At 45.9% G+C, this 20,054-nt stretch overlaps 1 protein-coding gene and 1 long non-coding RNA gene across 10 annotated transcripts in view; one reads left to right on the plus strand and one right to left on the minus strand.

The window, feature by feature from the left end:
- The first annotated feature begins 335 nt into the window (after window positions 1–335).
- Window positions 336–20,054, plus strand: part of LOC743989 (uncharacterized) — a 68,096-nt gene continuing 48,377 nt past the window's right edge. For 8 of the 9 annotated variants that reach the window (XR_010156997.1, XR_010156995.1, XR_010156996.1 and 5 more), the window contains exons 1-2: window positions 336–3,405; window positions 12,198–12,315. Coding sequence is in view for 3 of the 9 variants with exons in the window: in XM_054685156.2 (XP_054541131.1) it covers window positions 2,961–3,405; window positions 12,198–12,295 (543 nt within the window). In the remaining 6 variants the exon portion in view is untranslated. Of the gene's footprint in view, window positions 3,406–4,667; window positions 5,100–12,197; window positions 12,316–20,054 lie in introns of those variants that run through there. The other variant, XM_063810655.1, reaches the window with a different exon arrangement.
- Window positions 15,046–19,096, minus strand: LOC134809975 (uncharacterized). Its single transcript, XR_010156999.1, has 3 exons — window positions 19,013–19,096; window positions 18,668–18,896; window positions 15,046–18,007 (listed from the first exon to the last, which is right to left on the minus strand). It is a non-coding gene; the product is annotated as an uncharacterized LOC134809975 (long non-coding RNA).

The raw sequence follows: 20,054 nt of genomic DNA on the forward strand, positions 1-20,054 counted from the left end.
AGGAGTAGATAGGAAGAGCCTCAGACTGCAGAGCCATTCTGAGAAAGTGCTGGCCAGACTGACAGGAAGCCCCAGAGTACAGGTGGCCTATTAGAGGAGTTTTGCCTCTGGCATTCCCTCTTACAGCGTCAAATGCATCTTGTAGTATTTAGGATGGCATTCTATATTTGACCAATTATTTGATTGCTTTATTACCTCACTCAAGTGTGTTTCCCAAGGGCAGAGACCACATTTAGTTTTGCTCATCACTGAATCCCCAGCATTAGCAGGGTGGCTGCATTTTGTAGTTGCCACAGAATATTTGTTGAATGAAATATCTAAAAGGGTTATTTTTTTCATTTTTATCTGAATCACACATCAGGTATTTTTTTTTCCTAACCAGTGACTCCTAAGTTAGATGCTGCTTGCACCATGCTTTCATTCCATTTATATCATTCTTCAGCTGTGCTGCGTGATCATCAGCTGTGCCCTGCCCCCCAACCCTCCATTGCCCAATTCTGTAGTAAAGTCTTTTGGGATTGGCCTTGGACTTGGACTTTTGCTTCTTTTGTGTCTTTACTGACTATCAGTGCAGGCCTGGATAAAGTTCTTGTTGCAGAACTTGCTACTGCACAAACTTTTGTTCCAGGGTTAGATCAGGAAGGGTAGTAAGGAAAACAGAGCAGTCTCCAAAAGGTGGGATAGAAAGCTGTCCTTTAGAAGTTAAATTATAAATCAAGCCAATCAGAGCAAAGATACAAAATGTCTCCATAAAGAAAAATAAGGGCTGCAAGACCTTACTGAGTAATGTTACTCAGTAACGCCTTGCTCTATCTAAAAATGTTCATCTGAGGAGAGGCGGCCTGGGTACCATAATACAGAGAGCCTCATCGACACAAACAGATGGTGTCCACCAGGCCCCATCTAGGGAGAAGGGCTGACCAGGCCAGCAGGGATGAGTGAACAGTACTTCCTATAGGTTTTGACCTGTGTTGCGGAAAGAGACATCCCACATTGCCCGAGCCTGATATCATCAAACATTTAAGTCAGACAATTCACTCTTCTGATTCTGATTTTAGGCTCACTAAGCCACCTTCTGACTATGGGGCTCCAAACTGCATGGCTACAAGAAGAGAATGTGCTCATCAGGTGGCCTCGAGTCCAGTGTTTCTGACAGTCTTGCTTCTAACAGGAATGGATAAGCTTCAGGTTTTGGGGTCAGATGGCCTTGATTCAAACCCTGCCACTAACATACATAGTAACTATGTGACCTTGGGATTTCCTTCATCTTTTTTTCTCCCAAATGAAAAATAAATAGATTATAATATACCACATGATAGTAGGGAGAAATAATGAGGTAATAATGCATGTAATGCATTTAGCATAGCACTTCTCTAGCAAATAGTGAATGAAATCAGTCAGTTGTCATTCTGACTTTATGCAACAGTGCTAATCGACTCTGGAACACTGGAAGTCAGATGAGATTTTTGGTCCCACAAAGTCAAGGACCAAACCTGGACCTTGGGAAGTTGCCAAGATGAAAAACATCAGGCCGGCCTTCACCTCCTGATGCTCTCTGTTCACATGTGTGATGTCTATAAAAGGTAACCAGGATTTGGCTTATCTGCTTACATCTCTTCCTGTCTTTTCCTGATCTTCATCTTCCCAAACATAGTTTTTATGCAGAAGCAGATTTAACTCTACTTTGCTATCTTGGAGTCAAGAATTGTCCTATAAGGAGGAAGAGGCTCCAAGGCTTGCCTTTTTTGTTTTTTCTTTTTCCTTCATACTACAGACTAAAAGTAGCATCTTCTGGACAGAGAAACAGGCTGCTGTTTTTCTAAGGTCATCATTTGGCCTGCCCCACTTTCCCACCTGCTCTTGAGGGAACTATTGCAAGGACACATACAAGCCCCTACATCAGTCACAGACCAGGGCCTCCATCTTGCAGGGAATGTGCCCAAATTACAAACAGGTAAACCAAAGTGACTCTGGGCAGATTTAATAGCTCATTTTGGTTTCTTGTTCCAGTTATAACAGACTGCTCTATGTTTGCTCTATGGCAAAAACTTTTATGTTTGCTTTGCAACAAACGTACAGACAGGGCAAACTGTGTTTGGAGTATGGTGTCTTACCAATGTTTTCTAAAAGCAAGTGAATAGAAATGCTTGCAAAAGTATTTTCAGACCTCAGTGGCCAGCGCTGAACACCGCTGTAGGAATGTCCATCAAACGTTGTGGCCATGCTCCACTCTAACAAAAACCTGGTTCCGTGGCATAATTGTGGGGGCTAATTGTCAGGCTAAGTTTGAGACACCTTCCAAAAAAAATTGCAGGGCTTCCTCAGTCTTTAAACTCCAGATAATATTGTCCAAACTTTGACAACTAACCTATTATCATGGAGATAGCTCCAAGTTGATGGACTGGCCATTAGAGAATGTCTATCAAGCATCCAGGTAAATAATGACTTGGTTGCTGCCCTCAAGGAACCCACTTAGAGGCTGGCAGAAAATTTTAAGTATTTTCTTCCTTCTATTGTTCATTCCTAAAATTCTGGCAGTAGGTATGATTATTATTATTCCCATCCCACAGGGGAAATAATTAAGTCTAACTACTTGAATATTTTGTCCCAAATCACTGACAGTAAGAGACGGCCAGACACTGAAACCTGGAATCTCTAAATGTTTAGATATTGATGGGCACCGCTTAGACCAGGGAGTCCAAACCATAGGCTTGCTGTTCCAGTTTCTCTTATCGGATGAAGGGACCCCCATTTCACCGACGTCATTGACTTTTGGGTTCTCCGCTGACCCCAGATAAGATGCCTGGTACCTCATGGTCAAGTCCCCTCCAACGGGGACTCCTCAGAGGCTTGGTCCCAGTTGCTCAGGCTGCCATCTGCCTCCTCAGGCCAGAGCCCGAGGCGCCGCCAGCGGTCAGGTCCCGGGCCAGCTGCCAGCCACAGGCCCAAGTAAACGCTGAATGAAGGGCAGATGGAGGAACCTGTCCCGGTCGGCCGAAGCGCCGCGGGCGCCTTTCCACTTACGGCGGGCCTGCCCAGCCTCCCGCCCAGCCCGGGCCCGGGTCCCGCCGAGGCAGGTGTGCGTGGCGGACTATCTCTCGGGCACTCGGCTGGCCCAGCTCCACCCCGAACGCCACCGGGCCAGGCCACGCGCAGACCCGAGCCCGGGGCCCCCGCCTCTGGCTGCCGGCCCGCGCCCGCCGCGCGCCCCGCGTTCACTGCGCGCTCGGCCCCGGTCCCGCCTCCCGGAGGGTTTCGCTTTCGCTTTCCTGCCGATGTCTTTGAGGAAAATGAAAGCGGTCGTGGCCAGGACTGGCGCAGCTGCCGTTTCAGGCGAGGGGCGCAGAATGCAGCGGCCGCCAGCCTGGAGCGCGGGCCCTGAGGCCGCAGCCCGCGCCGGGCGAGGTAAGCACAGCCCCTTCGCGGCCGCCTCGCGGGCTCCTCCTTGCGGACCCGGCGGGCCCGACGCCAGGCGTTTGACCCGGGCAGGGTCGGGGGTTCTGCCGTGGGGGCGGGTAGGGCCTGAGAAGCGGCACCCTTGGGTTTCGTGGCTTTGAGCCTCCAGGCCAGGCGGGAAGACCTGGGAGGCCTCAGACAAGCGTGCCAAGGGGCTAGCAGCCCGGGGTCGAGCTGGAACCGTGGCAAGTCGGGCCACCTGAGCACGCCTTTCCCTTTTGTAGAGCACCGACCTCCCTGGGTGTTGGTAAAAATCAAAAGTGGGAGGGTGTACGTAAAATGCTGAGCAGAATGCCTAACCTGAGCTCATAATCTACTCCCTCTGACCTGTCAGACTCATTTTTCCCACTGGGCCCCACCCCATACCTCATGTAGTTTGCTTAAGTTTCCTAGATCTGGTGCACCTGGGGGCACTTGGAGTGCCTTCCAAGTGTTCCTTGACCGAGCAAGCTGGCAGCTCATCTCCCTTGATCACGGGCATGGAGAGCAACTAGGCCAGGATGTGGCCCCCTTGCCCTGGCCCTGTCCATGTGAAGTCAGGGCCTTACTCTGCTGGGGCCCCCATCCCGGGGCTAGCATAGATGTCAGGGATAGGTGCACTCACAGACCGAGTCCTTCCCAGACCAGGAAATTTCCAGTCCACTGCATCTGCCAGCAGAAGCATGAAAGATGCGTGCCACCTTGTCTTTGCCCTTCGTCAAGTATAGCCAACTCATTCTTGGTATGCAGGAAGGGGGTTCCACCCCAGGGCTGTGGAAACAGCCCCTGCCCTTAGGGCGTTCCCATCCCCTGAGGAGAGAAAATATGTATTCAAGTTACCCATCAGGCAGGTTGTGTAGAACAAGGACAGGTGAGTGAAAGAGCTAAGAGCTGAGAGTAAAGTGACTAAATCATCAGAAACTTTACATTAAAGTTATGACAGGTTTTGCAGGCCAATACCAAGAATCCCCTTTAACTCAATTTTTGTCTTAATAATAATGAATTCAGCCTAATCACACAGATCTGATCATACGGCCCATTACTGAAACAAAACTTGAATGATCTTTACTTTGAGAAAACCATCTGAATTTGACAAAAGATGGTCTAAGTTCCTAAGTTTCAAAACATGGGGTCCGCCTCTGCCCTACCTCAGCAGGATGGTGTTGAGTACTGATTGCTTTTAGAAAATGCTGCTCTTGCCGGGCACGGTGGCTCACGCCTGTAATCCCAGCACTTCAGGAGGCCGAGGCGGGCTGATTACCTGAGGTCGGGAGTTTGAGACCAGCCTGACAAACATGGAGAAACCCCGTCTCTACTAAAAATACAAAATCAGCCAGGCATTGTGGCACATGCCTGTAATCCCAGCTACTTGGGAGGCTGAGGTAGGAGAATTGCTTGAACCTGGGAGGCGGAGGTTGCAGTGAGCCAAGATCGCGCCACTGCACTCCAGCCTCGGCAACAAGAGCTAAACTCCGTCTAAAAAAAAAAAAAGAAAGAAAAAAAGAAAATAGAGAAAATGCTGCTGTTTTCATGAGCCAGAAAATTAGATGCACTTCCGTTCACATTCCATTGGCATGGACTAGTCTCATGGGTCTCACCTAATTGTAAGGTGGCTGGGAAATGTAGCCTGGTGGTGTTCCCAGGAGGAAAAGAACGAGAGACTGGTGAGCACTAGTAACCTCTTCCACAATCGACTAATGTAGTGAATTACTTTATCATGATGTATTTGTAATACACTTTCGTATTTGATTAGATAATATTTTATTTAGGAGTTTAACATCTATGTTTATAAGTGAAACTATCGTGTATTTTTCTTTATTTGTACAGTCCATATTTAACATTTCAAAATTAAGTAACAAATTGGGCAATGTTTTCTCTTTTTTTCTATTTTCTAAAGCAACTCCATTAAGATAGAGATTTTCTGCTCCTTGGAAGTTAGTAGGAGGCACTTGTAAAATCTTCTGGGTCTGAAACTCTATGGGGAAGAGGTTTCAAAATTATTTGAGTCTCTTAAGTGGTTATTCACATTTTTGTGCCAAATTTGGCAATTTTTATTGTCTAGAAATTATTCATTTCATCTGTATTTTCAAATATATTATCATGTGTTTATATTATTCCTTTATAAGTTTTAAAATGTCTGTTTTATTTGTCATTTCTTCCTTTTTCTGTAATCTCATTTTTAAAAAATCTTCTGTCAGTTATTCTTGATCAGTCTCACTAGAGGTTTGTCTACTTTCAAATAAATACTTCAAGTTTTGTTAACCACCTTTTTTTTGGTCCTCTATGTCCTCTATTTTGCTGATTCTTCCCTTATGTTTATTATTCCATTTTTTCATGTTTCTTTGGTCATATGCTTTTGTAATAAATTCAAACAGTATAGACATTTGTAAAGTGAGACAGGAAAGTCCACTTCAGCCTCCATAGGCAACCACAGATATCATATTGGTGTGTTTTTCTGGACCCTTTCCTATGCTTATACAAATATTTTTCTACAACTTTCTAAACTGAAACTCATAGGTAAACTGCTCTTTATAGGCAACCACAGATATCATATTGGTGTGTTTTTCTGGACCCTTTCCTATGCTTATACAAATATATTTCTACATCTTTCTAAACTGAAACTCATGGGCCTCTTTCTGTGGTGTATACACACACATACACATACATACACACACATGCACATCCATTAAAATGGAATACATACCATAATTTATCCATTTTCCATTCATGGGCATTTAGGGTGAAAGTCTTGGTCTTTTAGTAATGGAATTTAATTCATTCATATTTATTTTGATCACTGATAAATGTGGTCTTATTTTTGCCATCTTGTTTTGCCATGTATTTATCATGTGTGTTTTTTTTTTCCTTGTGACTCTATGGATTCATCAAAGTGTATTTGTCCCCTGTTTCTTCTTTCCTTCTTTTTATTCAGTGAGTTGGAAGTTCTATATCTTACAATAGGCCATCATTTAGTTCTTAAGCTTAGATAAACTTGTATTTTTGTCTCTGGCAAAAATTAATCAGAACCTATAACCTCCTTACAAACATAATAAATCTTTTTTTTTATTTTTTGTTTTTGTTTTTGTTTTTGAGATGGAGTCTCGCTCTGTCACCCAGGCTGGAGTGCAGTGGTACAATCTCAGCTCTCTGCAACCTCCACCTCCTGGGCTCAAGCACTTCACCTGTCTCAGCCTCCTGAGTAGCTGGGACTACAGGTCCCAGCATGCCCAGCTAATTTTTGTATTTTTAGCAGAGACGGGGTTTCACCATGTTGGCCAGGATGGTCTCAATCTCTTGACCTAGTGATCCACCCGCCTCAGCCTCCCAAAGTGCTGGAATTACATAAGGATGTTTTCTCACGTCTCTTTTTCCTTACCTTTTCCCCACAGGCACATATACACATAGGTATCTGCCTGGGAATTATTAAAATAACCTGAACAATTCCAATTGTTATTAATTCTTCTTGCTTCAAAATACAATTTCCTTTTTCTGTGTTAGAAATATTAACAATTGCATTAATCTACAATCTAACCTATTTGTGCAATTGCATATTATACCAGGATAGGAAAGTTTAAACATGTATTTCTTTTAGACTTTTCATTGAATTGCTGAAAATTCATAGTGAATTGTATCTTGAGTAATGCTTCTCTGAGTCTCTTATTTCCCAAAAGTATACTTTGGAATCCATGCAATTCTGATCGTTGTTTGACCTTTGCTGGCACAAAGGCATTCTGAAATATTTGCAAATGCTAAAGTCACTTCCTCATCTTTTACAGAGTTTACTTCAGCTTGGTGAAACCAAGTGCAGTATCAGTTTGTTGTAAGCTTACCACTAACTAAAGGTTCATAAAATAGCCCTGCCCTAGGGTCAGGGACTAGCTAGAAGAGCATGAAAATAGCCTTTGAAGATTCAGCTGCTGGATATTTTACACCAAAAAGCTGAAACGTTTTAACTATTTTAATATTTTGTTTATAGTACTTAATATTTGTGAACGTGAAGTAAAATGGACACAGTCATAGTAAAACTGTGGTAAAACTAACTTGGATGGTGTTTGGGCTCTGGTTATCAGAAGCTGCTTAAAGTGTCCATACCTTTTATCCCAGTTCTACTTCCAGGAATATGTCCTAAGGCATGTTTTCATATGAGGTTATTTCAGGTGGCGCAGGGTAATTCTAGTTGGGACACATTTGCCACATTGTCTAACACTGACTCACAGTGAGAAAGTTATTCCCATGCTCAATTCCTTTTCAGTCTTCTGATCAACGGAAGGTGAAAAACTTTAGCTTGGTGCTAGCATACCTTTAACACCTCTCTAAGCCTCTCTAATCTCCCATTTTATATAAAAGAATGGGCAAAGGGGTAGCAGTATTTTGACTATATTTTAACCACAGTGTTTTTTTATTCCAATAAAACATATTATGATTGCCTTCATTTATGGCATATGATGTTGGTTTTCCACTTAAATAAGGTTTGTTTGTTTGTTTTTTGAGACAGAGTCTTGTCCTGTTGTCCAGGCTAGAGTGCAGTGGCATGATCTTGGCACACTGCAACTTCTGCTTCATAGGTTCAAGCGATTCTTGTGCCTCAGCCTCCTGAGTAGCTGGGACTACAGGCACGCACCACCACACCCGGCTGATTTTTTGTATTTTTAGTACAGACGGGGTTTCGCCATGTTGCCCAGGCTGGTCTTGAACTCTTGAGCTCAGGCAATCCGCCTGCCTTGTTCTCCCAAAGTGCTAGGATTACAGGTGTGAGCCACTACACCGAGTCAGGTTTGCTTTTAAAATACATTTGTTTAAGGACAGAAATGAGTTGATGTAAAGAGAAATGTTAAGTACATTACAGATGGTAATTAATTATAGCAAAATAGTAATGGCAATGCATGGATGTAGGAAATAGGACCCTAAGGAAATAATCAGAGCTATAGACATAGATTTATATCTAGGGATATTCCCGTAGATGAGGAGGTTCCTCCCATTGACTTATGTTACCATAAAGTTAGAAACTACTCAGTTGTTCAGCAATTAGGGATTGGTTAAGTGATTTTCCTATTTTCATATGATGGAATACTAGCATTATGAAAAACTGTATTTAATACATGGAGGATTATATACTGTTATATAAAACTGGTTATAAAAGTATATACAGTATTGTAATTTTGTTAAAAATGAAGTATGAGTGTGTGTGTGTGTGTGTGTGTGTGTGCGCACGCGCGCGCGCGCGCATGCGCGCCTGTGCCGAAATCAATGGGGAAAAAAGACTGGAAGAAAATATTTCCAAATGGGTTATCTCTGGATCATTGGACTACAGGAGTTGTTTGTGTTTTCCAATAATAGACATGTCACTTTTGTCACCAGAAAAATATATCTATTTTTAAATTAACATGCTCCTACACTGACAGGACTACCTGGTATTTTGTCATCTGCAGGCATTCCTGGGTCCTTTCATGTTCTTACAATTCAGTTAGGTCCCTGTGGCCTGCTGCAACATCATGGGGAAATAGTACGGTTAAGACGTCATTGTCATCTCTCAGTACAGTCCAAGGTACTTGGTTTTGGAGTGTGCATATTTATATTTTTGGAGTAGAATGGGAGAATGTTTCTAAAATTCTCTCGAGTAATTTTTATTGCTTTTTCTTCTTGACAGCTCCATTAAACAGGACCAAATTAGGATCCCATTTTTTAAGTAGGTCTGGATTATTAAGCAAGAATAGAGTAGACGCTGAGTCTCCTAGTTTCTTGTTTAGTCTTTCTTTAATTTCTGCATTTTCTACTGACCATGAAGTTTTTAGATGTTGGATTTAATCATGGTTCTGTATCACCTGTGTTGGAGATGTGTATATTTAAATCTGGACCCCTCTCTTCCAGAATTACAAAATCTCTGTTCATGGAAAAAAAAAAAAAGTTCGCTGCAAGGCTTAATGCTTGGCAGAAATAATTGCTACCTTTTGCCTAGTAAAAATTCCCCACGTGTTCTTTCTTAGGGCTTGTTCCTGGAGACTCTTGAACTTTTTTGTGGGAATGGGGTTGGCAGGTTAAGTGAGTAAATGGTGCATCTGCCTGGGAGTGGTCTACAGCCCTGGTGTGAGCTTCCTCCTTCTGTAAAGCTGCTGGGCTCTAGCCAGGGTGAGCCAGCCAGGGCCTGAGCCTGAAAGAGGCCTGCTGTGGCATTCCAGTAACATCTGCCAGATTGCAGCGAGACCTTTGACTGGTCAGCTCTTCCCCTGCTGGGGTTCTTCAACTGCACCACTCCTCTCCATCCCCACGGCCACCACTGTGGTGCAAGCTCTCACACCTCTTGCCTGGACCACAGCAGTGACCTCTAGCTGGTCCCTGCCTCCCCTCGCCCTTACGTCCAGTCTGGTTTTTCACAGGAGCTAATATGTCCTATTCTCCTATTGCTGCTGTAACAAATTACCACAAAATCAGTGCCTTAAAACAACACAAATTTACTCTTTTAGAAGTCCTGAAATTAAGGCTTTGGCAGGGCTGCGTTCCTTCTGGAGGCTCTAGAGGAGAATCGTTTTGTTGCTTTTTCCAGCTTCTAGAGGCCACTGCATTCCCTGGCTCAGGGCCCCTTCCTCCTCTTCGAAGCCAAGTCTTTCTCGTGCCACATCATTCTGAGGCTCCTCATCTGAAGTCAGATCTCCCCCTGCCTCCCTCTTATAAGGACACTTGTGATTATGTTGGGCCCACCTGGATAATCTCCAGTTCTCAGGACCCTTAACTCGATCACATTTGCAATGTCCCTTATGCCATATAGGGGAACATACACACAACCTCCAGGGATTCACACATAGACATCTTTGGCAGGGCCATTACTCAGTCTACATAGATAATCTTTTAAAAGTACACATCTAAATGCATTACTCCTCTGCCTAAGACCCTTGTGTGGTGCTCCAGTTCTCCAGGGTTAAGGCTCGAACTCCTCTTGTGGCTGGGAGTGTCATGCAAGGGTCACCTACACTGCTTCTCCAGCTTCACCCTGCCTCCTGTCCCTGCCAACTACCCATGATCCAGCCTGTGCACAGGGTGTGCTTTTGACAGGGACACTGCTTGATATGGTTTGGATGCATGTCTCTTCCAAATCTCATGTTGAAATGTGATCGCCAGCATTGGAGGTGGGGCCTGGTGGGAGGTGTTTGGGTCATGGGGCTGGATCCCTCATGAATGGTTTGGTGCCCTCCCCGAGGTAATGAGTGAGTTCTTACTCTGTTCAGGCGAGAGCTGGTTGTTTAAAGGAGCCTTGGCACCTCCTCCCCTTTCTTGCTCCTTCTTGTGCCATGTGACATGCCAGCTCCCCCTTTACCTTTCACCATGATTGTAAGCATCCTGAGGCCTGACCAGAAGCCAAGCAGATGCTGGTGCCACACTTGTACAGTCTACAGAACTGTGAGCCAAACCTCTTTTCTTTTCTTTTTCTTTTTTTGAGACGGATTCTCGCTCTGTCACCCAGGCTGGAGTGCGGTGGCACGATCTTGGCTCACTGCAACCTCAGCCTCTCCAGTTCAAGCAATTCTTCTGCCTCAGCCTCCCAAGTAGCTGGGATTACAGGCGTGCACCACCACACCCAGCTAATTTTTGTGTTTTTAGTAGCGACAGGGTTTCACCATGTTGGCCAGGTTGGTCCCGAACTCCTGACCTCAGATGATCCACCTGCCTCAGCCTCCCAAAGTACTGGGATTACAGGTGTGAGCCACTGCACCCCGCCTTAAACCTCTTTTCTTTATAAATTACCCAGCCTCAGATATTCCTTTATAGCAATGCAAAATGGACTAACACATTGCTCCTCCCCACACTCCATTTCAGGCCTCCCCTTAGACAAGGTCAGGCCTCCTTGAGATGCTCTCACAAGGACTACATGCAATTCTGCTATCACACCTATCACAGATTAACATCTTTGCATTTACTTAGGTGATTATTTGACTAATAATAGATGTTCCTCTTATGTAAGTACTCCATACAGGCAGAGACCATGTCTATTTCTTACCCACAATTTCATCCTTGGCATAGTGCCTGGCATGCAGCTGTGGGCAAGAAATGACATGGTTAGTAAGTCCTTGGAAATAAGTGAATAAATGAATGGGTATTAACAGCATTGTCATTGTGCTCTATCTCTTTTTCCCTGCTTTTTCTTCTGCATGGCATTTGTCTCCTTTTCTACTGTTGCCTCCCCGCACTGGAACAGAAGCTTCGTGATAACAGGGACTTTGTCTTGTGTGTTCGCTCCTCTCTTCCCAGGTCCTAGAACAGTGTCTCGTCCATAACAAACACTCAATGAATATTTAGGGAATGAATGTCTGCAAGATGCTGAGAATCTCTCATAGAGTTTTCATATGTGACCCCTCTTTGAAATTGGGCATTATCAAGTTATTCATTTTAATGATTCAACCTAATTCAGTAATAAGGCAAATTGGCAGAGACCTAAAATATTTACCCGTTGTTGTGAGGATGAAATAAGTAAACAAGTGTAAGTTATTTAGAGCAGTGTCTGGTAACCACAGCCCTGTGTAAGAGTTTGCTGCTGTTGTTAAGAAATGCTTGACTTCTTGATATCTTAGAGTTTTTGCTGACTCTGCTGCCTGTGTTGAGATCCCAAGCAGAAACTGTTTGTGGCCCAGCAGGTGTTGGCACTGGGTGAGTGCTTCTGGCTCTTGTCCCACGACAGGCATCCAGGTCTTCCAGCGGCCTGAGGATATAGGAGGGGCTTCAGGCGGATGATTGGGGCCGTTGCTTATGTTTTTTCCTTGTTTGGCCTGCAGGTGGCAGCACACCCTGGGCCCCCAACTCCCCGCCGCAAGTCCTGAGGATGGCCAGTAGAGAAACAAGAAAATGGACTCCCTGGCTGCTGGAGAGTTGAATGCCAGGCACCAGCCATGGGTGAGTGGAGAGCCTGACTGGAGTTTTTCTCTAATTTGTTCTGCATTATTTGTGTTTTGATATATGAATTGGTGTAAATCACATGTGTTCAATTTTGAGGCCATTTGTTGATTTTTGCGGTTTATTTACAAAAACAACAAACAATAGCAGTGAAACCAGAATTATTCCTGCAATGTTTCAGAGAGTATGAGGGACAAGGGCGCATCCTCTGCATTGTAAGTGTGACTTCCCTTCCCTTCTGCATCTTGGGCCTGTCTCCTTTGCCATCCAGGTAGGAGGTATCCACCCAGAATAGTTCAACAAGTGTGTGGCAAGCTGGGAGTGTGAGGTGTTCTTCACAGGGACCCTGCAGTCCTTCTTCCAGTCACTCCCAGGGTGGACTATTCTGCACTGTCATGCCTGGCCCCTAAGAACCCAGAGTTTCCGTCTGCCTGCGCAGGCCTTGCAGCCCCTTGGTGGACTTCTCCCGCTGACCCTCCCCTCTTCTCACCCCTATTAATTTCACAGCTCTATCTCATTTATCCCAAGATCCTATTTGTGCTGCATTCTGAGCACTTGAATGAGGATTGTTTATTTTCTGTTTTGATCACATTTGTTAGCTTTGTGCTTAGAATAAAATAATTTCAGTTTCATAAATGGGAATAAGCCCTTATGTCAAGGGCCACTACATCACTTCTTGGCATTCCAGTGAGGGGTCTAGTGAAGAGCTTCCCTGAATTTCAGTACCTTTCAAGGCCTCTCTTGAAAGAATGTGGAATTAATTTGGGTGGAGGCTTGTGCATGGACTTTTTTCTGAGTGTATTTGGCCAGTGGGCCAATGGGGAAGCAGAGGCATGGACAGAGAGAGGAATGAGGCAGAAGGAGAAGCTGGGGCTGCAGGATGCCATTTGCTGTTTGTACGGCTTCCCATGGCCCACTGTAGTGGCCAGAGGGCACTGCCAGGAATCCTTCATGTGGCTGTTGCTTGCTGTTGGGGAACATGATTCAGAGCTGTGTAGCTCCATGTCCAGTTCCACTCTGCATCTCACTCACAAAGCTCTAGCTTTGGGCTGCTGGGTTTTGGTGAAAGCAGGTGCTATGAATATATTGAAGGACAAATCAGTCCCTAAGGGACTTCGATAGACGCAGTCCTAAAAACATTTCCGGGCTGGTTTCTTTTTTTTAAACACCAGTTAACCGTTTTCAGTTTAACTGTGTTTTCCTTCCTGAAACCTTTAAGTGAGACTAATTGGTATGATTTTTTTTTTTTTTTGTATGCATTGTTTTTAGGGAGTTTCTCAACTTGTCAAGTCTGTGTTGGAGACAGAGATGAAATGATTTTTTTTTTTTTCCCACACAGACCAAGCATGCAGAAATGGGAATGATTTAAGTTTGTCTTTAATTTAATTTCTATATCTTTCTTTTCCTTTCCTTGGGAAATAGAGGAAATATTTGGGGGCATTTTCACCAAATTGTAACTTGTAACTTCACAAGAGCCCGTCAGCAGGAATTTCTATGCGTGTTTTAATGCCTGGTTGGGGGAGACATGAAATAACAACAGACAGTTGCCCTCAAGGATCCTTTGTTCTGTTTGGGGAATCAAAACTGTGTTCCTCCCTGTAACACCAAATACTAGAGCCCCAGGGACAGGTCCCATCATGAATGCTCAGTAGTCAGTGCCAAAAAAACCCAAGTCAGGGAAGACTATGAGACCTGCCTCTGGGGCTCTAGTAAATTCAGATGAGAGAAAAGAAGGTGGGTGGTGTTTCCAGGCACACAGGTGTGAGAAGGACTAGGGAGCACTTAGGTCCAACTTGAACATTATTTGGAGGAGTGCAGAGAGATTGTATTGGACAGGTTGGTTAACCAGATTTCAGTGGTGGTGAGAGTTTGACTATCAAGCCAAGGAGTTTGAATTTGATACCATAAGGAATAGGAAGTGACCGGGCGCGGTGGCTCACGCCTGTAATCCCAGCACTTTGGGAGGCCGAGGCGGGTGGATCACGAGGTCAGGAGATGGTGACCATCGTGGCTAACATGGTGAAACCCCTTCTCTACTAAAAATACAAAAAATTAGCCAGGCATGGTGGCGTGTGCCTGTAGTCCCAGCTACTCAGGAGGCTGAGGCAGGAGAATGGCGTGAACCTGGGAGGCGGAGCTTGCAGTGAGCCAAGATTGTGCCACTGCACTCCAGCCTGGGTGACAGAGTGAGACTCTGTCTCAAAGAAAAAAAAAAAAGAATAGGAAGCACGGTTGGCCCTCCATACCAGCAGGTTCTGTGTGTGGACCTGTGGATACGGAGGGCTGACTGTGCTACACATTTTTTGTTTGTTTGTTTTTTGTTTTTGAGATGAAGTCTCACTCTGTCACCCAGGCTGGAGTGCAGTGGTGCGATCTTGGCTTATTGCAACCTCCGCCTCCCGGATCCATGCAATTCTCATGCCTCAGCCTCCCGAGTGGCTGGAACTACAAGTGCATGCCACCAAGCCCGGCTATTTTTTGTATTTTTAGAGGAGACGGGGTTTAACCATGTTGGCGAGGCTGGTCTCGAACTCCTGACCTCAAGTGAGCCGCCCACCTCGGTCTCCCAAAGTGCTGGGATTACAGGCACGAGCCATTGTACCCAGCCCTACATCACTTTTTATAAGGAATTTGAGCATCGTGGCTTTTGGTATCTGAGGAGCTGTCCTGGAACCAATTCCTCGAAGATGCTGAGGGACAACTGTAATAGGCTTCTGAATGGGGGACAACTGACTGTTTTAAATAGGAACTTTTATTTCCATTTTACATCTGCTTTTCAAATAATGTCTTTTCAAATAATTCTCCAAGGTCACAGGTTGGTGGGTGGGGCTTGGATCTGCCAGACTCCAGAGTCCATGTACACGCTAACCCCTGCACTGGCTTGCATTATCTCCAGACACAGGTTGGCCTGCATGTGACCAAGGCTCCACCCAGCCCTGACCTTGGATGACTCTGAGTCTATACATAGCTGCATTTGCGTGTCAGCCTCACTCCCTGGGCTGAACTGTTTATAGGGTGAAAGGGGACTTTGGGTAAGTCACTTCCCTGTCTTTCTGAGACTCTAGGAAATCAGGGGCAGGAACTCAGCTAGGCATCCATGGTCTGCACAGCAGCAGCCCAGATAAGTTCCAAGAGCTGCAGAGGCTGTCAGAGAAGCTTCAGAGCTGTAGGTCCCTGGGCAAGTCTCCTCCAAAGTGGGAGCTGCAGGGCTGATGCGGATCCAGGCAAGGTGACAGCACAGCACAAGTTGACTCCTGTTACTGCCCTAATCGTCCAGCATAGGCAGGAGGAGTTGGGGATTTGAAGTTTGAAGTTCGAGGAGTTGAACTTTGAAGTTCTTTATGCATTCCTTTGTCATTCCTTCACAGAATATTCAGCAAATAACTTAGCACCTAATTGTTCCAGGTCTGGCCCTGGGCCCTGGGCTTACAGCAAGGAATAAAACAACCCAAGTCCCTGCCCTGGTGCCACTTACATTCCAGTCGGGGAGACAGACAATGTATAACACAATGTTAAGGAGCAGTGAAGTAGAAGAGGAAAGCAGAGAGAGGGGATAGAGTACTAGGGCCAGAGACCTAGAGGTCCAGGAAGGCCTCTCTAAGGAGGAGCATTTGTGCAGAAACCTGGCATTTGAGCTAGCCAGGGAGCTAGCAATGTGAATGTCTAGGTTGCAGGCAGAGGGAATGGCAAGTTCATAGACCTGAGGTGGGATTGCCTGGGAAGCAGCGAGTAGGGCGACGCATTAGGGAGAGAGGAGAGTGGGAAGAGCCCAGGCTGCATGGGGCCAGACCTTGCCACCTTGCCAGCTATTGAAGAAAGGTAGGGTTTTGTTCTTTCTCCAGCTCTAAGGTATGTTTCAGGCATCGTTCCTGGCTGACTGGCTCTAAATCTGCAGCCCTGCCAGAGAGCCTTTGATCAACCCAGTATCCTCCTATATCATCCCTTTTCTGGCTGAACTAACCACTGTTCATTCTGTTGTCTACAACTATGAACCCTGCCTAATACAGAGCTTTGGAGGAGGAGGAGAGTGCCAACCAGCTTTATAGGGAAATTAAATATGTTTTTAAGGTTGGAAAAGATGCACTTGGATATTATACTAAAACGTTTAAACTTTGGTAGAAAGGGCTCCACCTTGGCCATGCAAAGGGGCCTTTGTCATCACTGTTTCCTCCCCTAGGAGCCAGGAGGCTGGGGTCAGTCTCCTCCTTACCTGCCAGCCAGGGGCCTAAGCTGGTCACCCTTGCTTGACCTTCGTGGTCTCACCTGTATAATTCAGTTAGTTATATTATTCCTGCCTGAAGGGAAAGAGGAAGAAAGAAATGACTTATTGAGGGTCATTTCTATGTTGGAGGTCTCTGATGTTGCGAATAAGTTCCACAGAAGGTTCTTGGGGGTTAGGACTCTTCCCTGAATTATGTCTGGGCGGGGCGGGGGGTGATTTATGTTTATTTTATGCATCCTCCCCACTTTTTTTTTTTTTTGCTTTCAAAACACTTTTACCTCTGTCCTTGATCTCTGTAAAAGGGCTCTGTATGTTACAGTGGTTAAGAGCATGGAAAAACAGATGTGGTACTGAGTGCCAGGTCCACCTTTGCTAAGTTTGTCACTTTGGGCATGTCCCCTAACCAGCCTGTTCCACAGTTTCCTCATCTGAGAATGGGTATGAAAATAGTAGCTACTGCAAAGGGTGCTGTGAGAATAAATATGATAATGCACCCACACAATTCCTGGCCCAGAGTACAGCCTCCCTGAAGGTCAGCTGTAATGATTGTGATATGTAATGATTCCCACCCAACAGGCAGGAGAGCCTAGACCATGGAGGCTAGGTGACTTGCCTATGGTCACCTGATAAAGCCACAGATAGAAGCCAGGGCTCATGGAGTCCCAGGCCAGTGGTCTTTCCCCAGGATTCCTGTTGTTTTTTAGGAGGAAATGTTAATATAGACAGTTCTATCTGTGTCTAACCCCTTAGTAGCTGGTTCTGGCTTTTGTAGGGGATTGGGGGACAGGACTTCCTCAGCACACAAGACCCTCAATCCTAGGCATTAGCCCCTCTGGGTGGGGCATTTGTGGGAGCAGGGGACATGGCATGACTCCCTCTTTGTTCTGTGAGAGGCAGAGGGGGTTAGGAGTGCTGTGCTCCCAGGACTCTCCTCCCCCCACCGCCACCTGCTGCCTGCCAGATCCTGCAGTCCTTCCTGGGGAATCATCACAGAGGCCTCCAGGAACCTGGAGTGGGGAGGGAGCAGGACAGGCAGGTCCTCCCTCCTGTGGCAGGACTCTGTGGCTCAGGCCTGGGAACTGAGTGTGGGAGGAGGTATGGTCTCCCTAAATAGTTGCTCCCAGCAGGCCATTTGGAAAGAGAAACAGACTTTTGCACTAGGGGGCAGGGGCATAGATACCCTCTGCAGCTGCCCTGGTCACCTTGTTGCCTGAAGACTGTTCCCAGTGGTCTTAGATACAGAGTGGTGGCCCTTGCTCCTGTCAGAGTAGGTTTAAAGACCACACAGGTAGATTTCTCCCAGAAACAACACCACTTAGAATTTTCCTTCAGGGAGCATAGCACAGGGGAGATGTCCACACACAGTCATACCTGTGTTTGAATCCCAGCTCTGCCTTTTTGCTTGTGGGTGGTCGAGTTGGGAGTGTGCTTGAGAAATTATTCAGCCTCTTCAACTCTCAGTTTCTACCTCTATAAAATGGGAACAAGAATACTTACCTCAAAGATTTGTGGTATGAATTAAACAAAATAACCTGTTTGAACTGCTTAACATGTGTGTGCACGTGGTAGCCCGTGGTAGCTATTTTTATCATCATCATCATCGTTAAGCATGTCAGTGGCCTCTACCAGTCTGTGGGTGGAAGCAGCTTTCATGTGTGGCTCAGCCTCATGGAGGCTGTGCATTTGCTGTGACTCAGGATTCTAGAATGACTGAGCCAAAGATCTCAAACTTCTCTTTGCTATATTGTTATTTGCAGTCACACTCACACACTCAGTTATCCAGGGTGAATAATTAAGTTTCTGTTGATGTAGGTTGCCATGCTGTTTATTTCCCTGTTTCTCTTCTGTTTAGTTCAGCGTCCTTCAAAGAAGACAATAGTTAAGTAGCTAAACTATATTGAGGGCTTAGTATACTAAAAGTGTTACATAAATTAGCCCCTTTCATTCACATAACCAGATTTAGAAACAGAGTTTCAATAATGCCTAAGACTACACTGCTACCATGCAGCAGACCCGGGCTTCACATGTCTCATTCCAGAGCCCACACTGGCCTCTGTACTACCCGCTTTTAAACAGGACAGTGGTTGAATTTGGTGACCTTGAGAGATCAGGTAGTCTGGTCTTTCTTACCTCCTTTCCAGGCTGAGCTGAACATCACAGAGGGGAATATCTGTGATTTTCTTGAGAAACTTTACAGCGAAAGCTGCTGGCTCTGCCCTTGGTAGCCATTTTTATGGTCTGGAGGGACAGTGGCTTCTTCCTAGAGCCACTTTGCAGTGTTCCCTTGAGGCCAGCTGTCCATCCTCGAGAGCAGTTAGGAGGTCCATGTTGAGAGTGTGCTCAGTCCTTAGTTGGAAACCTGGAAACGCAGACCATGAGGATGGTGTCCCACTGGCACATGGCAGGTGGGGCCTTCTGCCACCCTGGCTGTGTGTGTGGCGTCCAGTGCGAGTGGTAGCCAGACATCATGCCCACCTGCCCTCGAGCTGCTTGCCTGCAGCTGGCTCCTTCCTCACAGATCTGCATCCATCCGGCGCTGGGGAGCAGAGGAAGTGGTCTGTGGGCCAGCTGAATTGCCCAAGGAGCTGAGTCACTGGCTGATTTCGGCCTGCCCTGCAGTCCCTGGGGTGACTATGGTGATAGGGGAGAGAAATCTGCTTATCTAGGGGCCTTGAAGCCTGAGAACTCACACACTCCAGGAGGGTCCTTCATGCCACAAGCATTTACTGAGCACCTACTGTGTGCCTAGAGAGGTCATGCGAGAGACCTCAGCATGGGAGTGTGTGTTGAGCTGCCTGGAGCCCAGGTGGCTGGTGGCCACCAGGGAGCTCCACTGCTCTTAGAAGGATCTGAGGCTGGCAGAGGGGCCAGGTTGGTGTGCTGCTGTTTATCTGAGCAGATTCCATGACAACCAGGAGATAAATGCCTGAGGTCAAGCAAACCCTGAAACAAGATTAGGTGTCTGGGTAGGGTGGGACCTATACTGTGATTTGGAGACCCTTAAGTGACCAGTATCTTCTGGGTGACTATTTAGCATGCTTAATTAATTTGTTAATTAACTAATGCCCCATTCTACTCCAGAAAGGATTGAAAGTGACTCAATTCAGCAGGTCTTTTAGAGGGAGGAAGGCATCCTGAGTTTGCTGTGAGTGAAAAGCTAGGGTTTATTCAGGCCCCGAGAGGGTCATTTACCAGCTGCCAGCCCAGCTCCACACTCCTAGGGCTGGCTCCCATGAAAGCACAGACTTTGCTGCCAAAGCTGGTTTGCAGCGTTTCTGTGATCGCCTCCTGGTCTCTTTGCAACAAGTGGCCCCGACACCTTCCTGCTTTGACGCAAATCATGTGACTTAAGAGAAGCAACCTGACCTCAATTACCAGGTGCAAACATCAGTCACTGAGAGTAAGCAGGAGGCCTCCAGTGTCCCTGGTTGTTTTAGCCTCCAGCATTAAATATTAAGAGTGAACTGTTCAGGGTGTGATAAAGGCTGTGTCTCACAGTTTATGATTTCCAGTAAAC

The sequence above is a fragment of the Pan troglodytes genome, chromosome 4 (genome assembly GCF_028858775.2).
Source record: "Pan troglodytes isolate AG18354 chromosome 4, NHGRI_mPanTro3-v2.0_pri, whole genome shotgun sequence".
NCBI classification, from domain to species: domain Eukaryota; kingdom Metazoa; phylum Chordata; class Mammalia; order Primates; family Hominidae; genus Pan; species Pan troglodytes.